This window comes from Theobroma cacao, chromosome 6, assembly GCF_000208745.1.
Source record: "Theobroma cacao cultivar B97-61/B2 chromosome 6, Criollo_cocoa_genome_V2, whole genome shotgun sequence".
NCBI lineage: Eukaryota > Viridiplantae > Streptophyta > Magnoliopsida > Malvales > Malvaceae > Theobroma > Theobroma cacao.
Window position 1 is genome coordinate 4,103,346 of NC_030855.1, and position 27,826 is coordinate 4,131,171.

Sequence of the window (27,826 nt, forward strand, 5' to 3'; positions counted from 1 at the left end):
AATATGGATCAGCAATAGCAGCTAGATTTGTTTTGATAAATTTAAGGCTGCAACTTCAAAAATCATAGCTATGTCTCTCAGAGAAATTGTCGACAAGAAGAAATACAAGGGTACTTGAGATCAATTAGTTCTCTCTGTCGCAACATGCGAGTCCATTTAATGTAAACAGGAATCATCACCAATCTTTTTTATCTAGGTGTGATTTGCCACGTTGCTAATCAGCTGACAAGTTCTCCTAGTTACTGTCAAGTGTCGCAACTGATAATTTTGGCTGTTCCTGCCTTGTATGATAAGGATATTTTACTCCGTTACTTTGCGTACAACATAATGATTTTACAATGATAGACCACTTGCAGCAGTGAGTTCAAAGACCTACTATGTATCAAATTGTAGAAGCTTTAGCAAAGCTTGAAAATATGGAGGAGTCATCTTGTAGAAGAGCTTGTGGGTTACCTTGCTCAACCTGCTCAAGGACGAAAGAGAAAAGCTCTTCAGTCATTTGTCACTTGAAGTGGTGGTAATAGATTTCTGGACCAGTAAATTTCTAAACAAGTTATATCTGATTTCGAAAGAAGCAACAAACTGTTTGCAAGGATCAACTTCTAATGAGCACTTGAAATTTTACATCTCAAAACAAAATGCATGACAAGGCAATATCAAAATACCAAACGATGGTGCAATAAAAAGTAAATTTGCAGTAGTCTTGAATGGCCAGGAAGGATATAGCTCAATTTACCCAACCAGAATCATTTCTGGTGATCAGATTTCTATTAATCAATTTTTGGACTAGAGCTAGATGGCTAAGACTCTTGGCTGTCATACTCTTCAAACTCATGTTCAATTCTCCGGTTGAGAATTGAACACTAGCTGCCATCCATATTCAGTTCTGTGCAAGAGCTTAAAGGCTAACTTCGCTTAAAAGAGGTCATACTATTCCAGAGGAAAAGTATAAAAGTAATTTTATGATTGAAATCGCAAATCCTAGACTCTACTTCAAGAAGTCAAATTGAAGAATCAGAGAGCATCTGATATGCATTGTCAAAATCTGGATACTGCAGGGGAAAGAGGGAAGGGTTTAAATATAAGCAGTTACTAAAAAATATAGAATTAATAACGCACCAGGATTCCTTGATTGAGAACAAAGATATTATCCATATTCAAAACTGTTGAAATACGGTGTGCAATTGTGATCACTGTCATTCCTATGCATTCACTGGATATTGCTTTCTGTAGAATTGAAGCTGTCTGCATGTCAACATTTGCTGTGCATTCATCCAAACAAAGAACCTAAAAAATTCAATATTGTTAGTACCTTCCCTCCGACACCAAACAAGTACATTCATAACCCACATATTTTACCCACAAAAACAATTTCAAGGACCCTCCAAAGTTTCTTCCCCTATTTTTGTTTTTTCTCTTGGAAATCGAAAACCATCACAACCAAGAAAACAGTAGGCAATATAGAATTAAATAATGATGCATTTAAGCATGTTTGAAAGATGCCCAACCAGATAAGTGCCACAAGCAGCATTTAAGACTTGATTCAGTTAAAGAATAAAAAAAATGTTATTACCTCAAAATGATAATAATAGTGATAATATCATGATTGTATATTGAATTCATCCAATTTAGGGTCAAAAGCATGTCTTGTATCCTGACATAGGTATCTAATGCAATTTGATTGCGACCAAGATCTAGCTTGAATTGGTTAAGCTATATTTTTAGATTTAACACCGATCTCAACTAGACTGCAAATCTATATTATAGGGTCTATTACATTGTCCACCACAAACTTTTGATTGAAACAAACCCAGACTTTCACCTAATGTAGTTTTATTCAATCTGACGGTTAATCTAACCCAAGTGGAAGAGGTTAGTAAATATGTTAGATTAATGGTGGAAACCAATTCCATTTGTCCACCTTAATTTGTGCTCAATGTCAAGTGTCCCCTTAAAACCTTTTGAAATGTTTCTCCCCCACATGTCCATTTTCAGTAAGTCCCTTAACTCTACAAAATCCTCTAAATATATTTCTAAACACTTGGCAGTCACAGGCACGGCCTCCTTTTTCTTTCTTTCTTGTTTCTTTACTATATATATATATATATATATATATATAGACATATGGTGAAGATCATTTCACTAAGTTAAATTCAATCTTCTCTAAACCTGTGGGGGGAAAAAAGCAAGCCAACAATTAGCCAACCTAGACTCGCTTCCCACACTTCATGCAGAGCACCGTAACATTATGGTCTTTTACCTTTTAATTTATCTTCTTACTGCAATATCTCTTTATTACATTCACATCCTCCAAAACAAAGGAATGTCATAGCGTTGAAAATTTAATTTTCCATGCAAAAATAATTTTATATTCTCACACAACAAAAACATTTTATGCAAGCAACTAAACCTGTACTAAAAACTGAGTTGTCGTTGGCAACCAGTTTTGAACATTCTAGTACTAACACTTAACTAGACTAAGATAATGTAATTTTATTCCGTATAAAAGCCTCTTCTTTTGATTTACCTTAGAAGACTTGAGAAGAGCACGTGCAAGGCAAAGCAGCTGCCTTTGCCCAACAGAAAATGATGCCCCAGCTTCCTTTACATGAGCATCCAGTCCTCCTGCCACTGCTACTTCGTCCTTGATATGACATTTCTCCAAAATATCCCATATTTTCATGTCAGTACTGATCTGGAGTGGATCCAGATTGTCCCTAGAAATAATTAGGAAGACATTAACAGAGCATTAATTAAATAGTACACAGTAAAAATTAAGCAAAAGTTGATTACGATCTTGATATGGTGTACTAAGAAGACAGCCAGGGAGAGCAATGATAGCAAGGCGATAACATCAAATGACCTTCTAACCTTTTTTGTGGTGTAGATATGCAGATTACCTTAGATCTTCCAATTATATATTACCACTATTATCACAAACTGAGAATATGATAAGAAACTGCAGCTAGGAATGATCACCACATATGTCAGACAAGTGATCAACAAAAAAAGGATTGTAGATGAGTACCTTAATGATCCTTCAAATAAAAATGGACTCTGGGGAACAACAGCCAAGTGTGCACGAAGATCTCTAACAGGAATATCAACTATGTTCAGCCCATCCACCAAAATCTGTCCTCTACATATTGGGGTCAGGCGAAAAAGGGCATTCAAAATACTAGATTTTCCAGCACCAGTTCTTCCAACTATTCCAACCTGAGAATAAAATTTTAAAATAAAAAAAAAATAGCACCATCGGTGGAATTTATACTTATAGTCATAGAATGATTAAGTTGCAACTATTAAACTGCAAATGGCTTTGACCTGTTTCCCTCCTGCTATGGTAAAGGTAATATCATTCAATGCTGCTGGTAAAGATGGCATATATTTCATGGTAACATTCTGAAACTCAATCACTCCTTGAAAGGGCCAACCTGAATTCAAAGACTGGAATCCATGGAGTTCTTCTTGAGGCACATCCATATACTAGAAAGAATAAAATCAGTACATAACCAGTACGAATGAACAGATATGAATGAAAAGAGAAAAGATCTATCTCTACACCTGAAGAGCTCTCTCAAGAGAAACCATTTCCTTTTCTGTTTCAGTAAAACTTGTCAAGAAGCTTCCCAACAAGGAAACAATTGGAGCTGCATATGAGAGGGCTAATCCTACCTGTAGAAGAACATCCGACCCAAATTATTCATTTAGTTTCCAAATATAAGGAAATATGATAGAGCTTCAACCATTTCCTTTTATTCCTAAAATGAGAAACATATAAGTTCACAAATTTTAAGAAATGAGGGAATATACCAGCCCTGGGGTGCCAAAACTAATTGGTAAACTTCCACGAGATCCAATAACAGCCATCACGGCAACAAATGAGATTATAGATGCTGCTATTAACTGTAGAAGAACAAAAAAAAAAAACAAAACAAAAAAGCAGCAGCGGTTACAGCCTTACAGGTAGAATTTCAAAGTATATCATTCACATGATGCATAAATGTTCAAAATATCTAGATAACTTTCAAAACTGGATACATGTATGTAATCATGAATCACATGATACCTGAAGACGTAGGGAAAGCCACAAACTTGCTGTTAACTCTGAATAAGAAGTTATCTGGTACTGTGCTACAAGCTCAGTGAATCTAGCCAAGAAATAGTCCTGTTCACATCCAGTCATAACTGTCAATAAGGGTTCTTTCCCCTCACTTGTCAGTACCATCTACTCACCCTCTTTGCCAAAAAGAATATAAGTACAGACAAGGTTTGAACTCCCAAAAAATAGAGGGAAGCCTGATGGTATAACAAAGGACACAGAAATTCAAGGTGTTAACGACCTAAAACTAAAAGCAATAAACCTATTTCAAGATAAAAAATTAAGATTTCTATAACAATTACAGCATATTTGTTAACTGAGGCTACAATGGGCATCAAACTGTATAAGGTACTCTAAAGTGTTCCCCAGTGTACAGCCAGAGATGATGCCCTAAGACATATGCTTATAATATCAGTTTTTCCATGAAAATTCCTTGCATAAATAGCAGAGGCATTATGAGCTTCTAGCTTCTTCAAAATATTTTATAAGGCTTTCATCTTCAGTTTATCTCTCACAGTTTCAAGATGGGAAGCCCAACTCAAAATGTTCTTCCATGTATAGGGTTGAATGGCTCAGCGTTCCTTCTAAAGTCAACCAATGCTTCAATTACGATTTTTCTTAAAAATGTTTGACATCCTAGGAACAAAATATTTCAAAATGGATAAAACACTTACAAAAGGAAAAAAAAAATCACAATACTTGCCCTATGCAGATCAGCTAAAAAAAACTAATAATCAGTGATTGTCAAAATCCAAATATCTACCTCAGAGTTAAAAGCTCGTATAGTGGATGATCCATCAAGTGTCTCCGTGAAGGATGCATAAATAGGAGAGCGCGAGACACTGTCAAGCCTTCGCAGTTCCCTAGATGTCGACCTGTAGAAGAACTACAGAACTTTTGACTGAGTAAAGAGTACCTAAATAAAATTGACTTCTACAAACTTAAGATGGGCATTATTAATCCAGAGGATCCACTGAACTCGACCACATTTCAAAGTCAACGCTTTTTTTCTTTTAAAAATTTCTTTAAAAATCATTTCTTATATTCTGGAACTAAGGATTTCACATCCATTTTAATACATATAATTGTCCAATAAATTCTAAACTTCAGCTCCATTTCTATGGGTTATCAGCCTCTTTGTTTCTTGAAATTTGAAAATTTCAGTTATTTCCACTATTCTCAATTCAAACATGTTTGCATTTATGCGTGTGGTGTCCCTAATGACAAGGACATGTAACAGGTGTGTATACAAATATACAGATACACCTTCTTAAGTTCTGTAAGGATTAACTAATGCTAAATGTGTTTCAAAGAATGGACATGAAAAAGTCAAGTAAATACCTGTAGCTTGCTGTAAATGTACCAAAATGGCAATAGTAGAAGCAAGAAAAGGACCTATAAAATTCAAGTCCTTTTAATCAACAGTTCATTGCTTGGGGTATTGTATTTAATATATCAGAAGATCACATAATAAAAGTAATGAATGTCCAGAAATACCTGAACATAGGACAAAACTACGGCTATTCCCAACAGGCCCACAAAATTAGCCAGGAGTATGTTGAGAATGAATGGGAGAGAATCATCAATTGTATAGAGATCTGAAGAGAACCTACATGGTAGAATATGTAGAGTTTTATATGTATTTATACATCATAAACTGCCATGATCTCCAATAAGGCATCTCAGTCTAACCTGTTAAGTATTCTTCCACCTGGTGTCTGATCAAAGAATTTGACAGGTGCATTAATAAGCTTATTAAGCAGTGTATTATGCACCTGAACTGCAGCTTGTAGGCCACCAAATGCAAATGAGAATGCCCTCACCAAGGTCAGAGAAGAATTTATGATGCAGAAGATGCAAAGTACCAGCTGCGCCACCATTTATTAAGTAAATCAGAAAATAAAACATGAACAAGTAGATTAAAGGTTGAATAGCAAAGGCACATTTGAGAGGTGCACATACTACCTAATAAGAACTGAGTTGGGAAGCCTAGAGCCTTTAGAGGAAAAGTAAAAATTACAGCCATGTAAAATTCTTTGAATGAAAATCCAATAGTGGTCAAACAAGATGGGTTGCAAAGTAGTAAGATCTATCAAGAAAAGTTTCTTGCAAATATCAGACCATGAATAAATTTTGGTGGCAATGGGTTGATCATGTTAAGTTGTCAGCTTTTCAAGTCAATTCAAGTTGAATTGGGACAGGTTTCAACCGATTGAAGTCAGGTTGCAGGAGTTCAGGTCAGCTTGGCCACTTTAATTCTGCTAAAGGTGGCAACTAGTTCAGGCTTGGATTGGATTGGATTTCAGCCATTGACTTTTCAAGTCAGTTCAACTTGGCTGCTTTGGTTTTGGACAAGTCTTCAAGCACACTCCTCTTGCTAATATTTGAGATTATATTTAATTAGTACATAAGCTAAATGTGTTGATTGTTGGAGATTTCTCAGTTGAAATCCAATAAAAGAACCGAAATAGTTTTCATAGCAAACGAAACTTTCCACAAAAAAAAAAGAAACTACATTACCAGGTAATAGATAACAAATGTTATTCTCAAAAAAAAAAGAAAGATAATATATGTTCTAAAATTTAGCCCCAAACAAAGAGAAGGCAGTGAAGGATATAAGTTTCAAGTAAATGGTACTCAAAATCATGGCTTATTCCACATATAACAACATAAAATGCAGAGAGCCCATCAAGTAAGCTACTGCTACCGACATTATGCAATATTTTACTCGACAACTTTTCCAAAGAGAAAAGCATACATAGCTATTGCAATTGTATATCCAATAATGGCAACTGATTACCAGATAAAAGGATGTGGAGTATTTTGCTTGACTGCTCCCTGTTGTATCAACCCAATATGATAGCCACAGATCGTTTCCATTTCGAGAAGCTTGCATTAAAATTGCTGAGAGGAATATTACAACTGCAATGAACCAACCGGAAAATGCAGCATATTTTCTGCAGAAGAAAACAGTTAATTAATGAGTGGCAAATATTAAATAATCAAAGACATGCAATGGATTCTAGATAAAGATACGTTTGACATGTTACTTTCAAGACAAAGTTCAAGAACAAAGTACCAACTGATGTGTAGTAACACAATAACTTACTTGTAAACAATAAGCTCAACTGTACCCTCTTTTCTTTGCTCAGCTTTAATAATCTCTTCTGCTTCCAATTGGACATCATCAGTATTTTTCTCCATCAGGAGACTTTGTTTGCCCATATTGGAAGGATTTGTGCTGTATAGTTTACTATGAATATATGAAGATGTATCAAATTCATTAACTGAAGCAAACCCTGAATATACAGATTCTGCCAAGTCAGCTGAGTTTCCTACCCACTTCACATGCCCTTTTTCCATTACAACAACTATGTCAGCAGAAGATATTGCCTGTTTAGGGTTGAAAGGAAAATTCAGATAGCAAAAAACAAATTACTGGAAATATGCACTAATCAGTTCCTTCGTGATCATATTCATCACTACCATGAACTAGTTTTTGTGAAGTACTGTCAACCATTACAATCAACATTTAAGTTTTTTGGAGAGCCAAACTCAGTGAAACAGAGACTAAAACTAGATGCAAAAATATATATAAATAGCAACAGACAATTCACGCTCCATTTGCAGCTTGTATGAAGGGTCTTCACATGGAGATTTACTTAAGAGCTTATGATGCAAACAAACAAGAAAAAGAGAGGGACCAGATCTTTATCTCTAAGCTCCTATCAAGTTTCTCTTTTCTCTTTATTCTATACTACTAATTTTTCCACCAGTCTTATATGAGGTTTAGAAATAATATAAAACTGATTGACTGAACCAACAGAATACATAATAAGAGGCTGAATGCTATGAAACTAACATCAGCAGCCAACATTAGCATCTGAAGCCTTTAATTACTTTATACCAGATGCATGACAAAGAATAAGTAGCAAATACCTGGGATGAAATGAAACGGATATCATTGGCAATAATTCATTCTGCTTTACTAATAATTGGTTACTCACTCACACAAGTCAAAATAGGAGTAACTCTCATCTTATATAAACATAAAGTTAAGATGAAATTGCCAAAAATGGAGTTTGCTTACAACATGGTCAAAAAAAATTTAATAATGTTCAGCTCAATGATCCTAATAACTAACATGGACATATTTAAGCAGTTTTCATCTCGTACAATGTCTCCCTTTAAGATCAAGAAAAAACCTTATCAGAGCAAAGAAGCATAACATCTTATGTCTGTGTTAATACTAGTGATCAAGAACTGGAGCATGCACAACTAAGCACAGACCAAAATGCTTCAAGAAGTACAGCAGTTTTGAGAATGAGGATAGCCAATAGTCCAATTCGATGAATAACAGTGAATATAGTGCCATAATATATAATAAAACCTCAAAACAAGTGCATCATATGGTATAACCTCGAAACAAAATCACCCTTAAGTCTAAGATGATTTAAGTGTTAATGGTTAATGATTCCATCACAGTTTGTTCACCTCTCTTCTTTTGCTTCGAACAAGCTACTCCTACTTGTCCCTTTTGATTGTACCATGTCAGTTGCACAGCCAACATTTTTCAGGGAAATAAATTAAACACCAACCTAAGCTGACACTCCAAATATGAGAGAATATAGTTAATGCTTTTCTAACAAGTGTTTTGAAAATGCTTATGTTGTGCACACTCAATTGACTTATATCACTGTCTAAGCAAATATACACCTAAATGATGGAGCAAAACCAATGTAAATTAGGGAAATAACCTGGACATTATGAGTGCAAAGAATTCGAGTCTTATGTTCCATAAGAGGACCAAGAATAGCGTTATGTAAAATCCATTTAGCAACATGTGCATCAACTGCACTGAGGATGTCGTCAAGCAGATAAACATCAGAATCCTGATAAATGGCCCTGTTTCATGCAATGTGTGGCAACAATTATTTGTCAGAATAAATAATAAACTTCATGCGAATCTATCCAGCAGCTAGTATCAACAAGTGCATGAAGATTTTGAAACCTTGCCAAAGCAAGTCGAGCTCTCTGTCCACCTGATAAATTGGTTCCTTTCTCTCCAATATAAGCCAAGTCATGTCCAGCCATCAATGAAATATCAACATCTAGAGTACATGCCTGTAAAACGTCCGCGTACCTGGTCAATATATAGAAAGATATAGAGATAGTATAAATTAGAGAAATATCTGGTTCAACATTTGCTCTCTCTCTCTCTCCTAATGGTATAGCACGCTCAAATGTTAAAAATTGATTCCCATACTCATTTTACATGACAGATATGATATGAGATGGAGCACTCAAACACACATTTAAGCATCTAAGATCAACTTACACCAGAAAAAATTTTTTCACTGTTTCACCCTTCCAATCTCTTTATGTAATTCATATTTTCTTGAACGAAACACTGGATTTGAAGTATTATTCATGTTGATAAAGCATGCCAATTTTCAAGTTGATTAAATATATCAAATTGTTTCCATTACATGATAGAATTTTAACTATCACGCACACACATATCGTTTAAGTCATTTTCCAAAAATTGACATGCATGATATTTATGCATAGATAATTAGATTCAATGGTCTTGATAGTTATTTTTTTTTTTTTTTTTTTTTGCTCTGCTTGATAGAATATTAATTGCATAGAAAGTAACAAAAGAGGAGAAAGAGTTGCTATTTTAACACTACTCTAAGTCAATCCTAACTCACATCTACACCATACAATGAAAGGAAAGAGAACAAAGAAAAAAACTTCCTATCTCAATAAGATTATACCTTTGTGAATCTTGATTCTTCCCAAATAAGATATTGTCACGTATTGTTCCAGATAAGATCCATGGAACCTACAATATCAACAAATGCAAATAAAAGAATATGTTAAAAAAGTAAAAAGGTATAGACACCTGAAGAACCTAGTGCAAGTATACAGACCTGTGGTACATATGCAGAAGAGCCTCTTGAATATATTGACCCATGAACAAGCCTCGTTTCTTGCAGTATTGAATTTAGCAAGGATGATTTGCCTGAACCAACCTGAACAAAGGAAATTAGTAGTGAGATGGATGCAGGAAATGTTGGATCCTCCACATACAGTTATACAAGTGAAGGTTTATAAGTGTGTCTGCTGCTGAGATCCATTTCATTCATTCTACCATGCAAGCAGCAAGTAGAAAACTCTTATTAATACAACTAAAATTACTTTACTTTTCATAGATGTCAATTTATACGAACAGAATTATGCAGTTGAAGCTGCAAATGGAAACTCTTACTAATACAATTAAAATTAATTTATTCATTGAAGATGTCTATATGTTATACTGACAGAAATTAGTAAAGCAATTGAAATTTGACATAGACAAAAATCAAATTAGTAACAACTACTTCAGGAGGTCAGAATCAGCACATGAAAGGGTCCCAACCTATCAGCTAATTCCAAGCTATGAAGTAATATGTACAATATTATGAACATAATGGAACATGAAAAGCTGATGCTATCGCCAAAATATTAGATAAGATAATTTCTCTAATTGAGATTTGAAACAAATTTGTACTTTCCTCATGGCAGGAAATGGTTGAATGAGTAATCGCAAAATGTTTTTTGTTTTGTGATTCGGTGTCGATTGGCGACGGACGATTCTAAGTTCTGGTTTTACCATGTGGCCACGTCATCCAGTCAAGTCATATGCCTCAATAGGCAAAAAAGGAAAGCTGACTTTGAGTCTAATGGCAATTAAATTTTGTTAGACGGAAAGGCTTGTTTGACCTAAAATAAAAGTTTGAAGGCTCGTTTAAATGCAATAAAAGGTAAGAGGCTTAGTTGAATAAACAGATACAGTAAAGGGGCTTTCTTAGGATTTATGCCAATTATATATTGCTGATAAATCTGAAATGTTAAACCAAAACAAATTGGTACCAGTACATACCATTAATAGAAGAAAAACAAATGCTCTCATCCATACAGTATTGACAAACACTACCATATGGAGCAACGGAAGTAACCCTGAAACAGGTGATAGGCTTACTTCCATTGGAACAAGTGATAATGTTGCTTTTGACGAAACAAGTAATAAGGTTACTTCCACCTTAACAATTGGTCAGGTTACTTCCATGGGAACAAGTGGTAGGATTACTTCCACTAGAACAAGTTGTAGGGTTATACTACCTTATGAAGCAATAGAAGTAACCTCAGAACACTTGGCAAGATTCTTGGGTTAATTCCACTCTTGAGACGTTCTAGAGAGCCTGGCTTCGTGGCACAAACATGGAGCTAGTTAAGGAGGTTTCCCCTTAACTTTTCCCTAAAAATCACACAATTGTTACCCTTTTTCTTCCTTTCTCAGTACAGCTAGCACGGTTCCAAATGTCCTGTCACAAAACCCACAATAACCACCGGTCACCTTGTCATTTACCAGGACATCATAGCAAGTCTAAAATTTCACTCCCTAGAATTATCTCTCCAATCATCACTGAGATCTTCCACTCTCAACCTATTCTTATTCCTATTCCTTACTCCTTCATTCCTTCATATTTCCCATTTCCTACATCTTGTTTCACCATCTCACCTGCCACAGAGCTCGATACTTCAGGGTTTGCTCCAGTCTTCCTCTCTACCATTCTTGGTACATGTACCTCTTCTTCTTCCAGAAGAACCCTTCTAGAATTACTAATTAACTTCTGCTCAATTTTTCATAATAGATCCCATTGCTTTACAAATAGTCTTTAGTTTCTTGTTAAAACCTTCTACTATTTTAATATCCCACAAATTCCACATTTATATTTTTTCCATTGAGTAGGAACAAAATTATCATTCTTTTGTAGAAAATTCTGTTTTGTAATTTGTCAATATTCTTACTATGTCATGAAAAGTGAGCACTTAGAAAGAAAAGATGTCACTGAAAAAAAAAAGAGAGAACAATAAAATAGCCTCAAGGAGAGATTTTACCTCTCCAATTACCGCAACCAAAAGACCATTTGGGAGACTTAGTGTGACATGATTCAAAACCAAATTCTGATCTTCATTACTGCTTGACCAAGCACAACATGCATCATGCATGACTACAGCCATATCTTTGGAGACAAGATCAGACTGGTCATTTGAAAAAATTGGTTGGAATTTATCTGCTTGTTCCACTTCAGATTTTTTCTCTGAACAACAAAGGAACCTGCTCAATCGTCTTGTAGATATAAAGGCCTGTGGCAAAGCAAGGAAAAATAAGGCATATTGAGAATTTCTCCATTCTCAATAGTAACTAAGTATGGAGAGTCTGTACTAAGATCATGGAACATGGTAACTCACATCAATAAGACCATTGATAACCCATGGGAATGTATTGAGAGGAGAAATCAGATTATTAAAAAGAGCAAGACATGTGAAAACCTGCAAAACGATTCTTACAAAAATTAGCTTCATATTATTCTTCAGATATACACAACGTTTGGAACCAAAATTGAAATCATCAAGGCATTATGCGCTAAAATAGAGCCTAATACCACTGCTGCGTCAAGCTGATGTCCCATCAATGTAAAGAGTCCAAATGTGAATAAAGAGAACAGAGTTGGTGTTGTAGCCCAAAAGAACACACACCAAGCATCCAAGTACTTCCGTGTCTAAAATTCAAAAGTTCAATTATAAGAAGCAAAAGCTATCCAACTACTAGTAGAAAACAGAATATATCATGTTAATTGTATTAAGCTAAAACAGTCCAAGAATTAAAAAAATGGCATCATACAGCTAGGTGCTTCACTTCCAAAGATCTTGTATCCATCAACCAACGAGAAAAAAGGATCTCCCAGCTATACATCTTTAATGCGCGAATATGTGCCAAAAGCTCTCCTGTCCTTCTAATCCTGCCAAAGAACATTTGAACATAAATACTTTCTATGATTAGTTCTATACATGATTCTCTTATGTCGTAATGGTTGTTATCTTCACCATTATAATAACAATATCCTTTTTTTGGCTAAATGAAAAGAACTTTTGAACAATGAAAGGGATACACCCTTAATCACCATACTCCACCAGTACACTGGCTTCCTAGAGGACACCTAAATAGACAGTACCATTCTTAGTCATTAAAATAAATTTTATTATGTCCTATCTGAACTTCATTTTCACATTGCAGATTTCTTGCAGTAATCTCTTCCCACAACTTCTTCACTTTTATAAAGACTACTATTTTACTCAATCCAGAATCTATAGCCACTTGCTACATGAACATGAAAGAGCTCCCAAGATCACCTCCTTAAAAGTTCTTCAACATCCATCTAGGCTCACATCCAATCTTCAGCAATCCTGCTAAATCTGCTACAGGAAGCACTGTTTCCCAAACCATTGTAGAAAATCCAAAAGAAAACTATGAATGAAATGCTTTCATCAACAGGACCACCTACATCACAAAAATGGGGAAGTATGACCATCTTGTTGCACTAGTTACTACCTTGTTTGCGATTTCCACTTCATGGCCAACCACAGAATAAAGCTCTGCCCAGATATGTTGTGCTTAAGCCAAACAAGAGTAAAACATGCTGTCGGGCTAACTTTTGTTTAAACACCCATTCAAGCAGTTTTAACTGTAAACTCTCCTTTACCACTAGGAATCCATTTAATTTGTTCGCTTGTTGTCAAATTTGGTCTGTTTCCCAGTTTGGGCTGCAAGTAATCTCAATCTCAATTTTTTTCCCAAAATAAGTAACATTAGCTTTTTTGGTTTAACCAATTTCAACATTACATCTCCATCCATTTGATCAACTAAGGCCCCGCTTGATAGTAGCAGTCAAACCAGAAGGTGTTATGCAATCACCAACCTCATGTTTTCGCTTTTAACATCTTCCTCCAAACCAAATTACCATCATTTGAGGACTTTAACCTCCATAAGCTTCTGATTTTTGTCTTCATCAGGTGCATCCACTTTAACCATGAAGATCAGCTTTCATGTGCAAATTCCTTAGGTATCTTAGGTGTTTCGAAATTGCTGTCACAATCCATTCTCCAGTTCTTTTAATGCCTATAGCACTACCACCCCCATGTCCCAATCCAAATTTCTTGTTTATCAGGAACTCGCCATAAAAACCTCCTACATTTCTTTTCAACTGCTTTAATTACACTCTTTGGAGGATGTAGATGCTACTCCAGCAACTTTAAATGCTCATCAATACAGAGTTCACTGTCTGAACTCTTCCATCATTGATAAGAACTTCCATATCCAAATACTAATTCTACTAGTTCTCTTGTCAATCAAAATCTGGCAGTCCATTTTGGAAAAAGAAATTACATCCCTACGACCAAATAATACAATGATTTTGCACCTAACAAAACAACACGCTGATAAATATCCAACCTTTTCAAAGTACATTGTCTTCAAGCAAAAGACAGCCACATCACCATAAGTGGCATCCAGAAATTATCAATAATTTGTTTATTTATATCCAAAGAGTTCCGTGTCATAAATCCTCTTTAGGAAAGCAAACAATGAGTTGGGAAGAAAACAATTATGTTTCAAAGAAAGAAAAAACTCAATGTTTTGGCGAACTTCAAGTTCTATAGAAAATGATGTGAAAAAATATACACACCTCTCATCCTTTTGCTTCATCATTTTCTCAGTGGCACTTGCAATCAATTCAGAAATCCATTTATTTACTGCAGATATGAATATTCAATAATAAGAAACAAATGCCAAATCCTTTGAGAAAATCTCCAGCAAGGAACGTGCAGCATTGAAGCAGTTCCATAGTTTTCTTATTCTAGACTGATGTCTAGAGTATTTATCTGCATCATTTTCTCATTTAATATCGCACATGATGATGTGTTCAAGGCAAACTGAGACGATCTTTTAGTTTTATTATAGCACTAGGCCTCAACAAGCCTGAATAATGTTGGGAGATTTGTAACTTAAAACCATGGTCACAGAACTGAGTGCAAAGTTTTACAACAATATTCCCAACACAGATAACATCATATTTCACAGCTGGCACAAGCTAGAATCACTTAAGAAATAATTTCTTGCAAATTTATTGCAATTCATGCCAATTCTGCTTGAAAATATTTATATATAGTAATTAGTATTTTTTATTTTTTATTTTTTTGAAAATGAATTTGAAGAGTTTCTCTTCAGAGAATGCAACAGATTTCAATAACATTTTATTTTTATTGCTACTTTGTTTTATAGAAATCAAACAATTTGACCAATTTTCTCAAAGAGAATGCAAAGCTTTCCATTTATGCACAATAATTATTTAGTCTAGCATACATCAGTTTTTGTAATAACTATTAATTTCATCAGCAACAGACATTTGAGATTTAGGATATTTTAAGTTACTTTGTTCTACCTCATGCTTGAAAACATGTTATTTTGCAGAAAATAACTAAAGTCTCTTTCATGCTGCAATTATGAGCTTTTAAAGTTTCATTCTATACATGAACACTTGAGATTTCTCTTCTGCCCTTTTTTTTTTGCACAGAGAATTTATTTTGAAAAGAAAGTGTTAAAGAAGCTTATGCAAACCATAGGCATGAACCTCATAAAACATCTAACCAAAAACAAAAGAACCTCTACCTGTCAAGTCCAATAAAGCTACGGAGACTTTTAAATCAAAACATGTTGGGCATGGCTTTGGTAGTAAGCTTTGATGCTAGTTTCCTAGCCCACGGAGGATATATAATGAATACATCTATGACTTAGTAGTATACAAAAAGGCCAATCCAGTAGATTTAGAAATAGTAAAATCAACCACAAGAACATATAAATTTCACCATCAAGTAGTATAAAGACATAAAAATGCACATACAAAATGTGTAGTCTTTTCTTGATTATCAAAGCTAAAACAAACAGAGTTTCATACACTGAATTGACCAAATGCTCCTACGTGGAGCATACAAGCGCAAGACATTTAAATAATGGGTGATAACTACAGAACCCAATGAAAGAAAATTGCTAACTTAAGATCTAGTTTTAATCAATATTCAAAAGGAAAAGCAAGTGTTGATTTGCAGCAATACCTGGTATAAGTATGATAGTTATTGCCAGTCCAGACATGAAAGCTAATTTGACTTGTGTATACAAAAGATACAAAGCAACTCCAATTTGTAAAGGTAGGCTGAAACATTGAAAGACAGAATAGTATAAGAATTGTAAGCTATAGGTCATGCAAGAGATCTACTTAGACTCAACCTAGACATTGCAGTACAAGCAGTTGACCTTTTTATCTGAAAAGAAACACTAATTATATTACTATTAACATGATAAGACTTTCCACTATTTGTGTTTCATGATTCTTATTTCATGATTTCAAAACTTTGTGATAATAAAGATAAAAATACAGAATGAGGCAGCACTGATAGCTTTCAATGCTAGGAACATATATATGTTACTGTCTCCACCTCTTTCCACAAAGATATTTCACTCTTTACTATGCAATTAAAAGAATAGCACGCTTTTGGCATTATGTGTGATTAAGCAATTACCTCCACAGGTCATGGAAACTGTTACAAAAATTGACCGTTCGATCAGCATCAATAGACATAAATGTTTGAATTTCCCCCTCAGAAAATTTTGACTGCTCTGCTATGCTAACATATAGACACTGAGATGAAAGTTTGTGAATGTAAAATTGATGATAAAAATCAGAAAATGCAATACAACAAAAGGCCCAAATGAATATGAAATAGATCAAGAAATATCAAACTCAACAATAACCAAACAGAGGGACTAAAGTAGGAGGGAGACAAAGACTAGACCAGTAATGGCACCCAGAAAGTCTCTTAAAACATATCAAAGCAAATATTAAAACAGAAAGGCATAATACAGAAGCAAGAATAAGGGCATCCTAATTCCATCTGCAAAAATCATAAATAGCATAAATGAACCATTTATTCCACCAATTCTGGAACAATTAAATTGCATTCCAAAAATATTCCAAAAGGTAAACTACCAAAAAAAAATTTCAAAAACGCTACAGCAACTGTAAACTAGCTTAAGATTATCATTCGTTGAGTATGAATTTGAAACAGAACATTGTACCCCATCCTTGCTACTCTCACTCAATCTGTCACCTAACGAATCTTACCTTCATTCTACATATCAAGGAAAAAGGGATAGTACTAGTCATTTCTTGGCATTCATACTCATTATAACCTACTTACTAAAATTATTGTTTCCTAGAGGCAGCAAACAAGTGATAAATAGTGCATCTTATGCTCATAACCAACCTCTCCATCCCAATCAATCATTTATTTTCACCAAATCGTATATAGTTGGAATTATCATGATAGAAAAACTTTGAGGGTAGCAACAGCCAACAAGTCTACAATGATGTAACAAATGGCAGCTAGTATTATAATAACCATTTCAATTGGTGAAAGGTAAGAATATGTCTTCCTTTTCAGTATATGTGAAAAAGTAACTACACTCAATTAAAAATGCTCTCCAATCCATCCATTCCCAATATTGTTAACCATCATTTTGAATCGTCTTGCATAACAACGTTGCACACATAGTAAAGAGCCAGAGTGATTATGTTTTATATTTTGTTGGACATAGTAGTGGAAATAAATTTCCAACTTCCTCCTCAGAATATTCTGTAAAATACTGACAAGGTCTTAAAAGATAAAATCTTTGTCAAAGAAACGTGCAAATGCATTTCTTATCAGTAGACTCATTAACACAAGTAAAGGACAAGGAATTCTTGTTTTCATCCAGGACATCTGACACATAACACTTACCATCTTTTCCAAACACAAGCAAAGTACATCTTTAGTTATAAACGTTCACATTGGAAAAATTTAAAAGAAATATAATCAACATACCTTACGATAGATAACAGTCATGATACTAGATCGTAACTTTAGCTTCAGCTTTGAAAGATGATAAGTGTACTGCGTATCAGAAAAGGATCTGCAAGATAGGGAATAAGCATTAATTAATCATTACTTTTAAATGCAGACAGGCATGAAGCAACATAAGTAGTCTGGCATCATTCTTCAAGACAAAATTGATCTTTAAAAAATGAACAAAAGAAGGTAAAAGGTGCTACATGAAATGAAGTGTACAGGAACAAGAGGAAGGGAAAGAATATTCTTAAAGCATATATTTCATTAAAAAAATGAACAACATTGCAAACACATACATTATACTACATACTGACTTTCAAGTACTGTTCTGGATTTTATCTTTCTGGTCTAAAACCTTTTTCCACATTAGACTGCCACTTCAGCAACACATAGTTGGTTTGGTGTAAACTTTTCTCTCCTGATGAATGCTTATTATGATTTTGGAAAGTATGTAGATAAGGATTAAAAGAAATTAAGCCACTGTGACAACAAAATCAGTCCTCATATTCTCGGCTTACAAGCGGTCAAGAACTAATAAACGAACAAGAATCCAGTGCATGTAACAGATATAATTTACTTGATATTGATCTCAAATAAGTATATACCCCAAACTCTGGTGAACATATTTTTCTTGAGAAACTTGACTTTAGAACACATTTAAGTTGCAGAACTTACTTGAGCTAAGCAATACAAGGAGACACAAACGCAGAAAGAAACAAGTACAAAAATGTATAAAATCATCATTAACTGTTTAGGAAAAAGCTCACTTGATGACTGATACTAGGCCTAACAATATCGCAAAAACATAGCCATCCAAACTTCCAGAACCTGACAAAAGAAAAACAAGTAGCAAAAGCAATGTCAACACAGGTATATCTCCAATTAAAACTTCATTATAATTTAAATATCATGTAGCACCAATTAGTTACAAATAGATTACAAGAAAAAGTCATTTTCCATTCATGAAAAAGCTATAAAACTTCATAGATAGATAGATAGATAGAGAGAGAGAGAGAGAGAAGCTTGGCTTAATTGAATTCATAGATTCTGCAAGCAGTGTTCACATAATCAAATATGTATATAACATAAATTCCAACTTGTGATCTAAAGCAATTAAATTATTTCATTATGGATACATAAGAGAGAGAAAAACACCACAAATTCACAAAATCAACAAAACATGCATCATTAATGTATGAAACAACATGCACCATGCCAAAAAGGTTAAACAGATAAAGAGAAATTTTTTTCCCTTCTGAGGATGAAGGAAAATAAAAATTTGAAGAAAAAGAAGAAGAAGAAAATAAGAAAATATACCTGAAATTCTCCCCAAGAATTCCTAACGACCAACTTGAGAAAGTAATCATGTATATTGAGAACACATGATTGCCTTAAAAATAAGTAATTTATGCTGCCAGTATGTGGCAATCCTAAAGAACCCAGAGCTGCATAATTTAGCTACTCTTCCTAAGATAGAAATTATGTACTAAAACCACAACGGCCATCTATTTCTCCTCAAATAATTCCATCTAGAACATGATCTTAAAAATACTAATAGTGCAAACTGCTTTAGAAGATGTTTGTCGTTAATAAATAATAACATGTGCAAATTTCAATTAGCATTTTAATTACCACCTCTAGACTGATATGAGGTAGAACCTTCACATATTTCGAACATTTCTGTATATTATTCAACACATAAAGATATATGGCACCGTGTGAAAGTGTGCAGAAAAGATCGAAGAGCCTTGATTGAAATATTTTCAATGTTGATGGTGGTTTTGTTGGCCACCTGAGTTTATTTAGAAGTCTTGATTTGGTCCTCTTTTAGCACTGGATGAAATGTTACAAGTTCTGGAGTCTTGATACCATGTTGAAAAACTTAAGAAAATATGGCATAATTCATAGAACTCAAAAACATGTCAAATTACTGCTCTTGGAAATTTAAGACCTTCATATGTTTTTTTTTTTTGGGTTAAAGACAAATGTTCTATTAAAAGGAGTCAATACTACAATCTATTGTAGGCAATGACAAAGTATGGAGTGGCCCCAAAAACTTACATGAAGCTGCTTGTTGGAATGAACTTTGGGGCCTTAACGGAACCACCATGTTTACACGGAGAACTTAAATGGTAGCCTCACTCTTAGCAACTTTCATTTTGGCAGCAGGTAACCTTCTCCCTATATGGAAATGCAACTTTTTCCAGGTAGGCCTCTTGTAGACTTCCAACGTGGCAAGCTTTCTATGACAGTAGCAACCCTGTTCACTGTGAAGCAACTCTCTAACTTTCCTCCAGAGATGCCACTCTTAAATAACTCTTCCAGCCTTGTGAATTCAGGATAGAACCTACTGTAGGGCCCAAATTTACAAACTTTGACCATTATACCAAAGATCATGATCACAAAATCCCTTTAAAGGAAAGGCCACTATTGCTTGGGATCTTCATAGATAGGCATGCTACAAGGGGAATTTCCCTCCAGTTAGCACACATGACCTCAAAGCAGAATTCAACTTAAGTTCTAAATCTACTAGAAATTGGATTAAGACTTTCTGCATACTCATACATGAACAAGGGTATTGGTATGACTCTAGAGATGCTCTACACCATATTCTAAGTTATAATATAGAAGAACTTCTGAAGTTAAATTGACATACTGTATATACATTTTGCTTTAGGCTATGTCTGGGAACTATGAGGGGCAGGGAAGGAGAGAGACTGGAGGGACCAAAGAAGAAAGAGAGGAGAGGGTAAAAATTCCTCTTGTTCAATTGCTTAAATCAAAGAGCGAAAGGAACACAAGGGTACTCTTGTTTGGTTAAGGAGTAGAAAGGGAAGGGAATGATGACTTAAGTAGTGTAAAACTTTTCAGAAGATAAAAAATACCCTCATCATTTTTGTTATATTGTTTCTTAGGAATACTTCAAAGTAGAGTTGTAGTCCAATCAACTCACTATCTTTTATTCTGTTACTAATCAATGTAAATTTTTAGATAGAAACTAAAGGGTGTTAAATATTTCAAATGTCCAAATACCTTTACAACCTTTATTATTTTAGATCTAATAAGATTTTATGATAGATTTACTTGAATTACCTTATAACAAAGTTGTGATCAAACCAAATCACTTTTTACATTTCATTAACTTATCAATGTTTTATTATTAAACAGAAAATTTATAAGTTTTAATCAAAATATAGATATTATGTTTATTTTTTAAATTATTAATACTTGACATGCAACTTAGTTCACATGCAAATTGCATGTTAAGAAAATACTAGTATATTCAAATGATATGTTAGAGTACAGGTTAACTTTCAATGCAGTCAAAAATTTTTAACAAGAACGTATCAGTCCTCTTCCTTCCCTTCCCCTTCCTTTCCCATCATTCCCCTCAATCCAAACAAAACCTAGGTAATGGCCAGGATGCCTTTTATTGACAGGTGATCAATCCCGTAAAACAGGCAGAAATTTGTAGAACACTTAAAATCCAAGTATCCAAGATAATCCTTTTATAATTATGGAGCTCTCTCTATCATCTCAAATGGGACAGAAGCAACAGCCCAAAAAAAAAAAACAAAACAAAACAATAATAAGACCGAAGTCATTAAAGGCTTGAGCTAATACGACAAAAATTATAAATCTTATTAAAATCAAAAACAGAATCATGCGATGAATCATAGATTGCAAAGTAAGTTGTATAAGACAACATTTGCAAGTCAAATCTTTTATCACATTTAGTAAGATAGTATTTGATTTTAACTGTAAGTGGAACTGGGAACAAGGAAAGAATCACCTTGCAGCATAGAGAAATATTAAAATAATGAAATGAGTGATAGAACAAAATTAAAAGCTCGTTGATAACTGCCATTTGTTGAAGAATTAGAACTATGCAAACCTTGTTGAAGAAACCGAATTAGCTTATTCAGAAGCAATGGTCCACCAAAACCAATGCAATCATTGAACACCTGCAAAAGGTGAAATTATACATTTAGTTGGAAAAACATAAAATTCATAAAGCAACTTGAAAACTTCAGTCAAAAATCTTTTATTTTTTCTCCAAGTTGAACCCCATAATTCCCATGGGCAAGCACACTTCAATTTTCCTCTAAAGGATTTATATGTACTTCGATCTGATCCCAAGACATCCAGCTTGACATAAAGGAATATGCTATTTACAAGCATAAAGTAGAAGAAGAAACAGGTGTAGGACTCCTAATATTAGATATATCTTATCAAACAGAAGAAAAATAAACAATAAATCAGAAACAAAACCCAACTGTTCTGGTAACACAAAGATCTATAAACACAAACAAACCCCAACCGTTCTGGTAACACAAAGATCTATAAACACATAAGCTTCCATTTCTATTTTTTATTGGTAAAGAATAAATAACTACCATATGGCCGCTCCTTTCATAGTGTTACTTTTACATGGAAAGAGAGCATTCCTTAAAAGAAAAAGAATACCTTCAATAAACCTAGACGAAGATATGGCCCTCCGTAAGCAGAGAAGATTGCTCCCAGAAATGATGCGTTGGAGCAAGAATTGTTTTGCTGATCTTGCCAACAGCTTAATAATTTATCATGACATGTAGAAGGATCCATATCAGTCGGCAGCAAAAGCAAATCATCGAAGTCAAGCTGCTTTATCAAACCACGATTCATTACTGATGTGATGGATCTGAATGTCATATGATCCCAAAAGCCCTGTGTACTTCTCTTTGACAACCAAGTGAGATGGAAAAAATTAATATTAGTTTATTTACTTCGGAAAGTAAAAGACCAATAAGCAGCAAAATAAGAGACATTTTGTACTGGCAATACAAAATTTAAGAAACAATAAGATTTCAAATGGCAGTTTCTTGGATGGTAAGCCTATAGAAGCTGCTACATGTGATGCAAAAGTCAAGGAGGGCCCCTGTTGCAAGCAGGCATGTCAAATAGAATTTTTCAGACTAGGTTTAGTTTAAGACTAGAGCATTCAAGTGAAAGCAATTTTACACTCCTACAAAGGCTGACACACAGCAGTTAGTAGCATCTCTGTGTGTGTCTGTCTGAGTGTGTCCATGCACGCATCACGCCAAGCTGAGAATTATTATTTTGATAATAATCAAACCAGTACATATTCATCAAAATTAATGGAAAGATAGAAAAAAATGAAAATTAATGGGACTTTAAAACTGTAGGAAAGAAAAGGGATTGGTATGTACTATAAAACAGAATGGAAACTTATTAGCTTCCATTAAATTAGAAAAACTTTAAATCATCAAATGGAAAAGCTAGGAGTAGAAAATTGTTTTGAGGCGCTTACAAAATAATTGCTGTTAATAATCACTAAGTATCCTATTTATGTTTAGATGCATTCCTGGTGCTTCCTGGCAATTTTAGGACACATTTGAGATCATACTTCAAAATTCCACAATTAGTAGAGAGGTTAAACCTGAATATAAAGCCAATGCAAACTACAAACCCAACCAATGTGGAACAAAACCACAACAAAATCATCTTTATTTAGAAGACTCAATCAGTTTTGGTCAATAGAATTTCGGTTATTTCAGGGAGGAGAAGGAAAATGTTGTTGGGACAAAGAGAGAATCCATGACATTGATAATAAAAGGGGGGGAGGGGGGGGGCGAGAAGAATTCAAACTCTTTTGATATAAGAAAAAAAAAGTAGAAATAATACTAAGAGCACACTTTTAAATTGTTTTCAAAAAAGATTCACATACAAATAGAACAAAAGCATAAATGAGAAAAGTTAAGATGAAAAATATTACTTACAGAATCCCTTTGACAACCTTCCTCAGCGTCCATCTCAGCACAAAGAAGTGAATCTTCCATTGGGCTACAATTTGTGAATGCAAAGAGTTTAGCCAACAAATCTCAGTAATGTAGAGGAACAAAAACAAAGTAGTGATATTCAACAAAGTGCCTATGGCATCAATCATCAAGTGAGACTTTGATCAGCTGAATACATATCATGTAATATCTTCCAACATCACACCTTATTATCTCATTAAGTTATGGATCTAATGCACAATCATGGTAGAAAAGGTTGTGGCTTCTAGCTAGCTTAATTAGTAAAATCCTTTGGCAATTGTACCAAGGACCTCACACTGCCTTTGTTAAGGATAGAAAGGGGGTCAAGAGGCTTCCCTCTGTGTGTCCACCAACCTTGGGGGAAAACAAATACTAAGGAAGGAATAAGATGAAAATCACAAGATCAAACAAATTCTATAAAATACTATGAATGGTTGAATGAAATTCTTGCTGCTGACCTGACACAACATATTATTGAGTAATAACAAGATTAAGGAAGCAATAGTGTATGGAAGAATTGCTTGTTCTTTGTTTTACTTTCTTTTCCATGGAACTTGGAAGCAGAGGGAAAGCTATTTTCGTTGTGCATGTTTGAGAGCAAGTCCAATAATGACATTATATCAACCAATCATATCCAAACAGTTTAAGCATCCAAACTTAGAATACACAAAGGACAATATTCACATATAACCTGTGGCAGAACCTAAGTGCTTGCAAATCATTAACCAAATCATACCTGCTCTTGGTGGATGCCCTTTTTATCCGAATATAGTTAATGGATAGGCAGAACATGATATCCAAAAATACAATAGAGCTCTCTTGAAGACACTCAAAAACCTGCCCAACAGATTTATAATTAATTATGAGTTGGTTTACTAAAAAATTCAATTCCAAGAAGAATTACTACATAAAGTTTGCCAAGAAGAAGTTATAATATTGCCTCGAAGGAATATGACAGGCATTCTAGCTTGTAGTTGTTTTTTTTTTTCTTTCTTTCTTTCTTTTTTTATTTTTCTGAAAAGGCGGTAAATGGAACACATTATTATAACACATCAGCAGTAGTTGATTATGAGAAGCATTCCACATCATTAGTTTGGTCTTATCAACATCAAAGCATGCTTTTACAAGAGCTAGTTCTTTAACCTCTTATTAAACTTGGAAACTAAAACCAAATGGCTAAAGTTTTGCTTTCTAACAATATATGTGACAGTCATATCCATGAACATTCGACACAGGCACCGTTGATATTTGTGCAGGACATTTATTAGAGGGTATTAACTTGTGACTTAAATAAGTCTGTCCACCCAAAACTTTACTTATTCAACCACAGCGAAGACAATAGAGGCAGATATTCCAAAATGAAACTGCATGCAGTAGGATATTAATTAACAAAATTGATTTAAGTATGTCAACATTTTCCAAGAAATGTTTATTTCTTTTAGCCCTCAAATAAACATCTGTGTCTTTTGTCCAACTATTCTGATGGCATTGTACCATAAAAGCATTCATATAGCATCTTATTCTTTTGAACTTTATTTTGTTACTTTGAGAAGATATCACACTATCTTATTGTAGGGTCAACTTTCTATATGATCATGTTATGCGATGGCAAGCCCTCGAACCTATTTGACATATGTATTACACGGCCTATGAAGCAAACATAGATAAACCATGTACACAATAAGCAGGCTTGACACCCACACACCCAATTGGGAATGTTATAACACCACTGGAATCATGAAGAGCACAATAAATAATATAGAACCACTCAATATATTAAAATAAATTTCTTATAGAAAACAAAGTAATACCTCTAATGAAGAGAATGCCATTTGCAAATGGGGGACTCCAAACAGTGGTTTCATGATCCACCATATACATAAGACGAGATCGCAAAATATGTGTTGTAAACAGGCACACCTCAAGGAGAATATAATAGTTGCCTGTATACATTTGCAAAATTAAGGAATCAGAGAAACAACATTAAGATACCAATATAACGTTCTTAAAAGTAAAGAACACTGCTTAAAGTTCCAGACAACAAAGCCAATGACTTAAAGATAGGAAACCTTACCCAGACCACGAAATTCGAACATCTGAAAAGCCACTCATGATATGCAACAAAATCTCCATGAAATTTTTTCTTCGCAAGCAAAACCACATCCACACATGACAAACACGCTCCGATGACTGCTACAAAATGTAGAATCTTCTCTGGAAATTTTATCTAGATTTTTTTTTTTTTTTTGGAAGCATTTCTACATATTGTGAGTTGCTCAGGTTGAAAATTTAGAGCCATAACCACTGTTTTGCTACCAATTTAAATCTAGATGAAAATTTAGAATCAAAAGAAAAGAAAAAGGAAGGAAAGGGGCAAGGAGGTCATGAAGAATAGTAGCATATTTTAGTTATTACCAATAATGAAGGACTAGAACTAAATAGTAAAGCAACAGCTGATACATAAACCATATATCTGCCATAGAAAGCTAAGCGGGAATCAAGAAAGTCAGCAGAACATGTATTGAGTTTACTAACAGAGAATTAATAAAACTAAACAGGCTAGGATGAAGGGGGCAAGAATAAAAGAAAAGGCAGAACTTATTCAATATCCTCTAATTTCTCAATAAGAAAGAATTTCAACACGATGATGAAGGTCAAGTTTTCACCAGCTACTCGGATAAGGATCAAATACCACAAAGTAGTCATCAAAACTAACTTTACACTGAATGTACTGTCGTATTAAGAAAACACATGCTTTTTTTAGAAGCTATTTGTTGATAAATTTTTAGGACTAATAAAGATGGCTATTTTGTGTACATAAAGCGAATATCTTATTCTTTTGGAAAAGAAACAGAAAAGGTGAATATATTTCCATACAAGAGGCATGAACCTTAAATGGAAATTTCTTAGTAGACATTAAAAAGAAGAATTGAAAAGAGCATAGCTGTATATAGAGAAGAATCCTACCCTCCAGTTTGTTCTGGCACTTCTTCTCATAATTCCAAGGATGCAAATCATGGAGATAGTTGCTGCATTTACACCAAAACCTAAGACCGTAAACACGAATAAGGAAAGCCAAATTCATAGATACAATTACTGCTTCTGTGCCAAAATGAAGCGTAAAAAAACTAAACGGAATATATAAATAACTCATAAATTAAGAAAAGGATATAAGTCATCAAAACATTGCGAGAAGCCATTTCCATCCCAAACCTGGAAACCAAACAATAAAATAGGAAAACCACAGTGAGAAACATATCACATGTATCTTTTAAACAGTTGAAACTAGAGAGATAGAGAGAGATAGAATTCAAACTAAAAGTAAGGTATGGAAAAGTAGTTTCCATCTTATTTCTTTTCAGTTACTAGAAAAATTTAAAATTCCAACGCATTTTCTCGGCAAACAACCGTAGGTTGAGCACAATGTATAAAGCTTAAAACCCTCGTTATTTGGCTCCTGAGAAAATCCGAGGGAAAATAGAGAGTCTCCCTAAAGTCAAAGAGGTAAAAGAAAAAGGAAATTCCTTGCATGTCCCTTGATTTTCTGAACACACAAACAGAGGTTTCAAGTTTTAACCAACACAAAATAAAAAACAGAGCCGAAACATTCTTCTTCAGTGGACCAAGAAAAACTAGTTTGGTTGCCAAGAAAATGAAAAGGAAAACAGAATCCAAGAAAAGTTGGACTTACGAAAGGAGACTTGGGGCAAAGGAGAAATTTGAGTTGCTTCATTTTTGGGTGATCAGTTTGGCTTTAGGAGCCAAAAGAAAACGGTTTTAAAGGCGAGGGAGAAGCTGGGAGGCACTTGGGAGTTGATTTCATGCTATTTGGTGGCGAGATTTTTTTAGTGTTACAGGGATGGGATGTATAACTGTCTTTTTCTAGTGGGAGAAAGAGTACACGTGGCATTTGCGTAAACTCCAACCAACAGTCAAGTCAAGTCAACACAAACTCTTGGCACTGCTTGGCTGGAGGAGAAAAACATGCTGATAAAAGAAAATGTAGTTTTCTTTTGAAAAAAATAAAAAGAAAAAAAAGAATGGAAATAACTCGTTAATAACGGGTAATTTTTTA

At 34.3% G+C, this 27,826-nt stretch overlaps 1 protein-coding gene across 3 annotated transcripts; it reads right to left on the minus strand.

Moving 5' to 3' along the window:
* On the minus strand, nt 3–27,580 carry LOC18595437 (ABC transporter C family member 13). 3 transcript variants are annotated; one of them, XM_018123455.1, is made up of 36 exons: nt 27,443–27,580; nt 26,924–26,964; nt 26,719–26,806; nt 25,826–25,978; nt 25,563–25,694; nt 24,488–24,588; nt 23,713–23,776; nt 22,400–22,651; nt 21,828–21,897; nt 18,700–18,760; nt 17,909–17,996; nt 16,568–16,686; nt 16,103–16,200; nt 14,677–14,743; nt 12,837–12,954; nt 12,598–12,714; nt 12,404–12,484; nt 12,050–12,298; nt 10,039–10,140; nt 9,883–9,950; nt 9,114–9,245; nt 8,860–9,007; nt 7,212–7,495; nt 6,903–7,059; nt 5,795–5,970; nt 5,600–5,711; nt 5,444–5,497; nt 4,866–4,988; nt 4,070–4,168; nt 3,814–3,906; nt 3,565–3,675; nt 3,325–3,486; nt 3,029–3,216; nt 2,528–2,717; nt 1,120–1,287; nt 3–463 (listed from the first exon to the last, which is right to left on the minus strand). In XM_018123455.1, exons 1-36 carry the CDS (start codon nt 27,482–27,484, stop codon nt 383–385), a joined length of 4,389 nt encoding a protein of 1,462 aa, XP_017978944.1. In that variant the 5' UTR covers nt 27,485–27,580; the 3' UTR covers nt 3–382. The 3 variants fall into 3 exon arrangements, with proteins under 3 accessions (XP_017978944.1, XP_017978946.1, XP_017978945.1); XM_018123457.1 differs by lacking the exon at nt 25,826–25,978; XM_018123456.1 differs by lacking the exon at nt 5,444–5,497.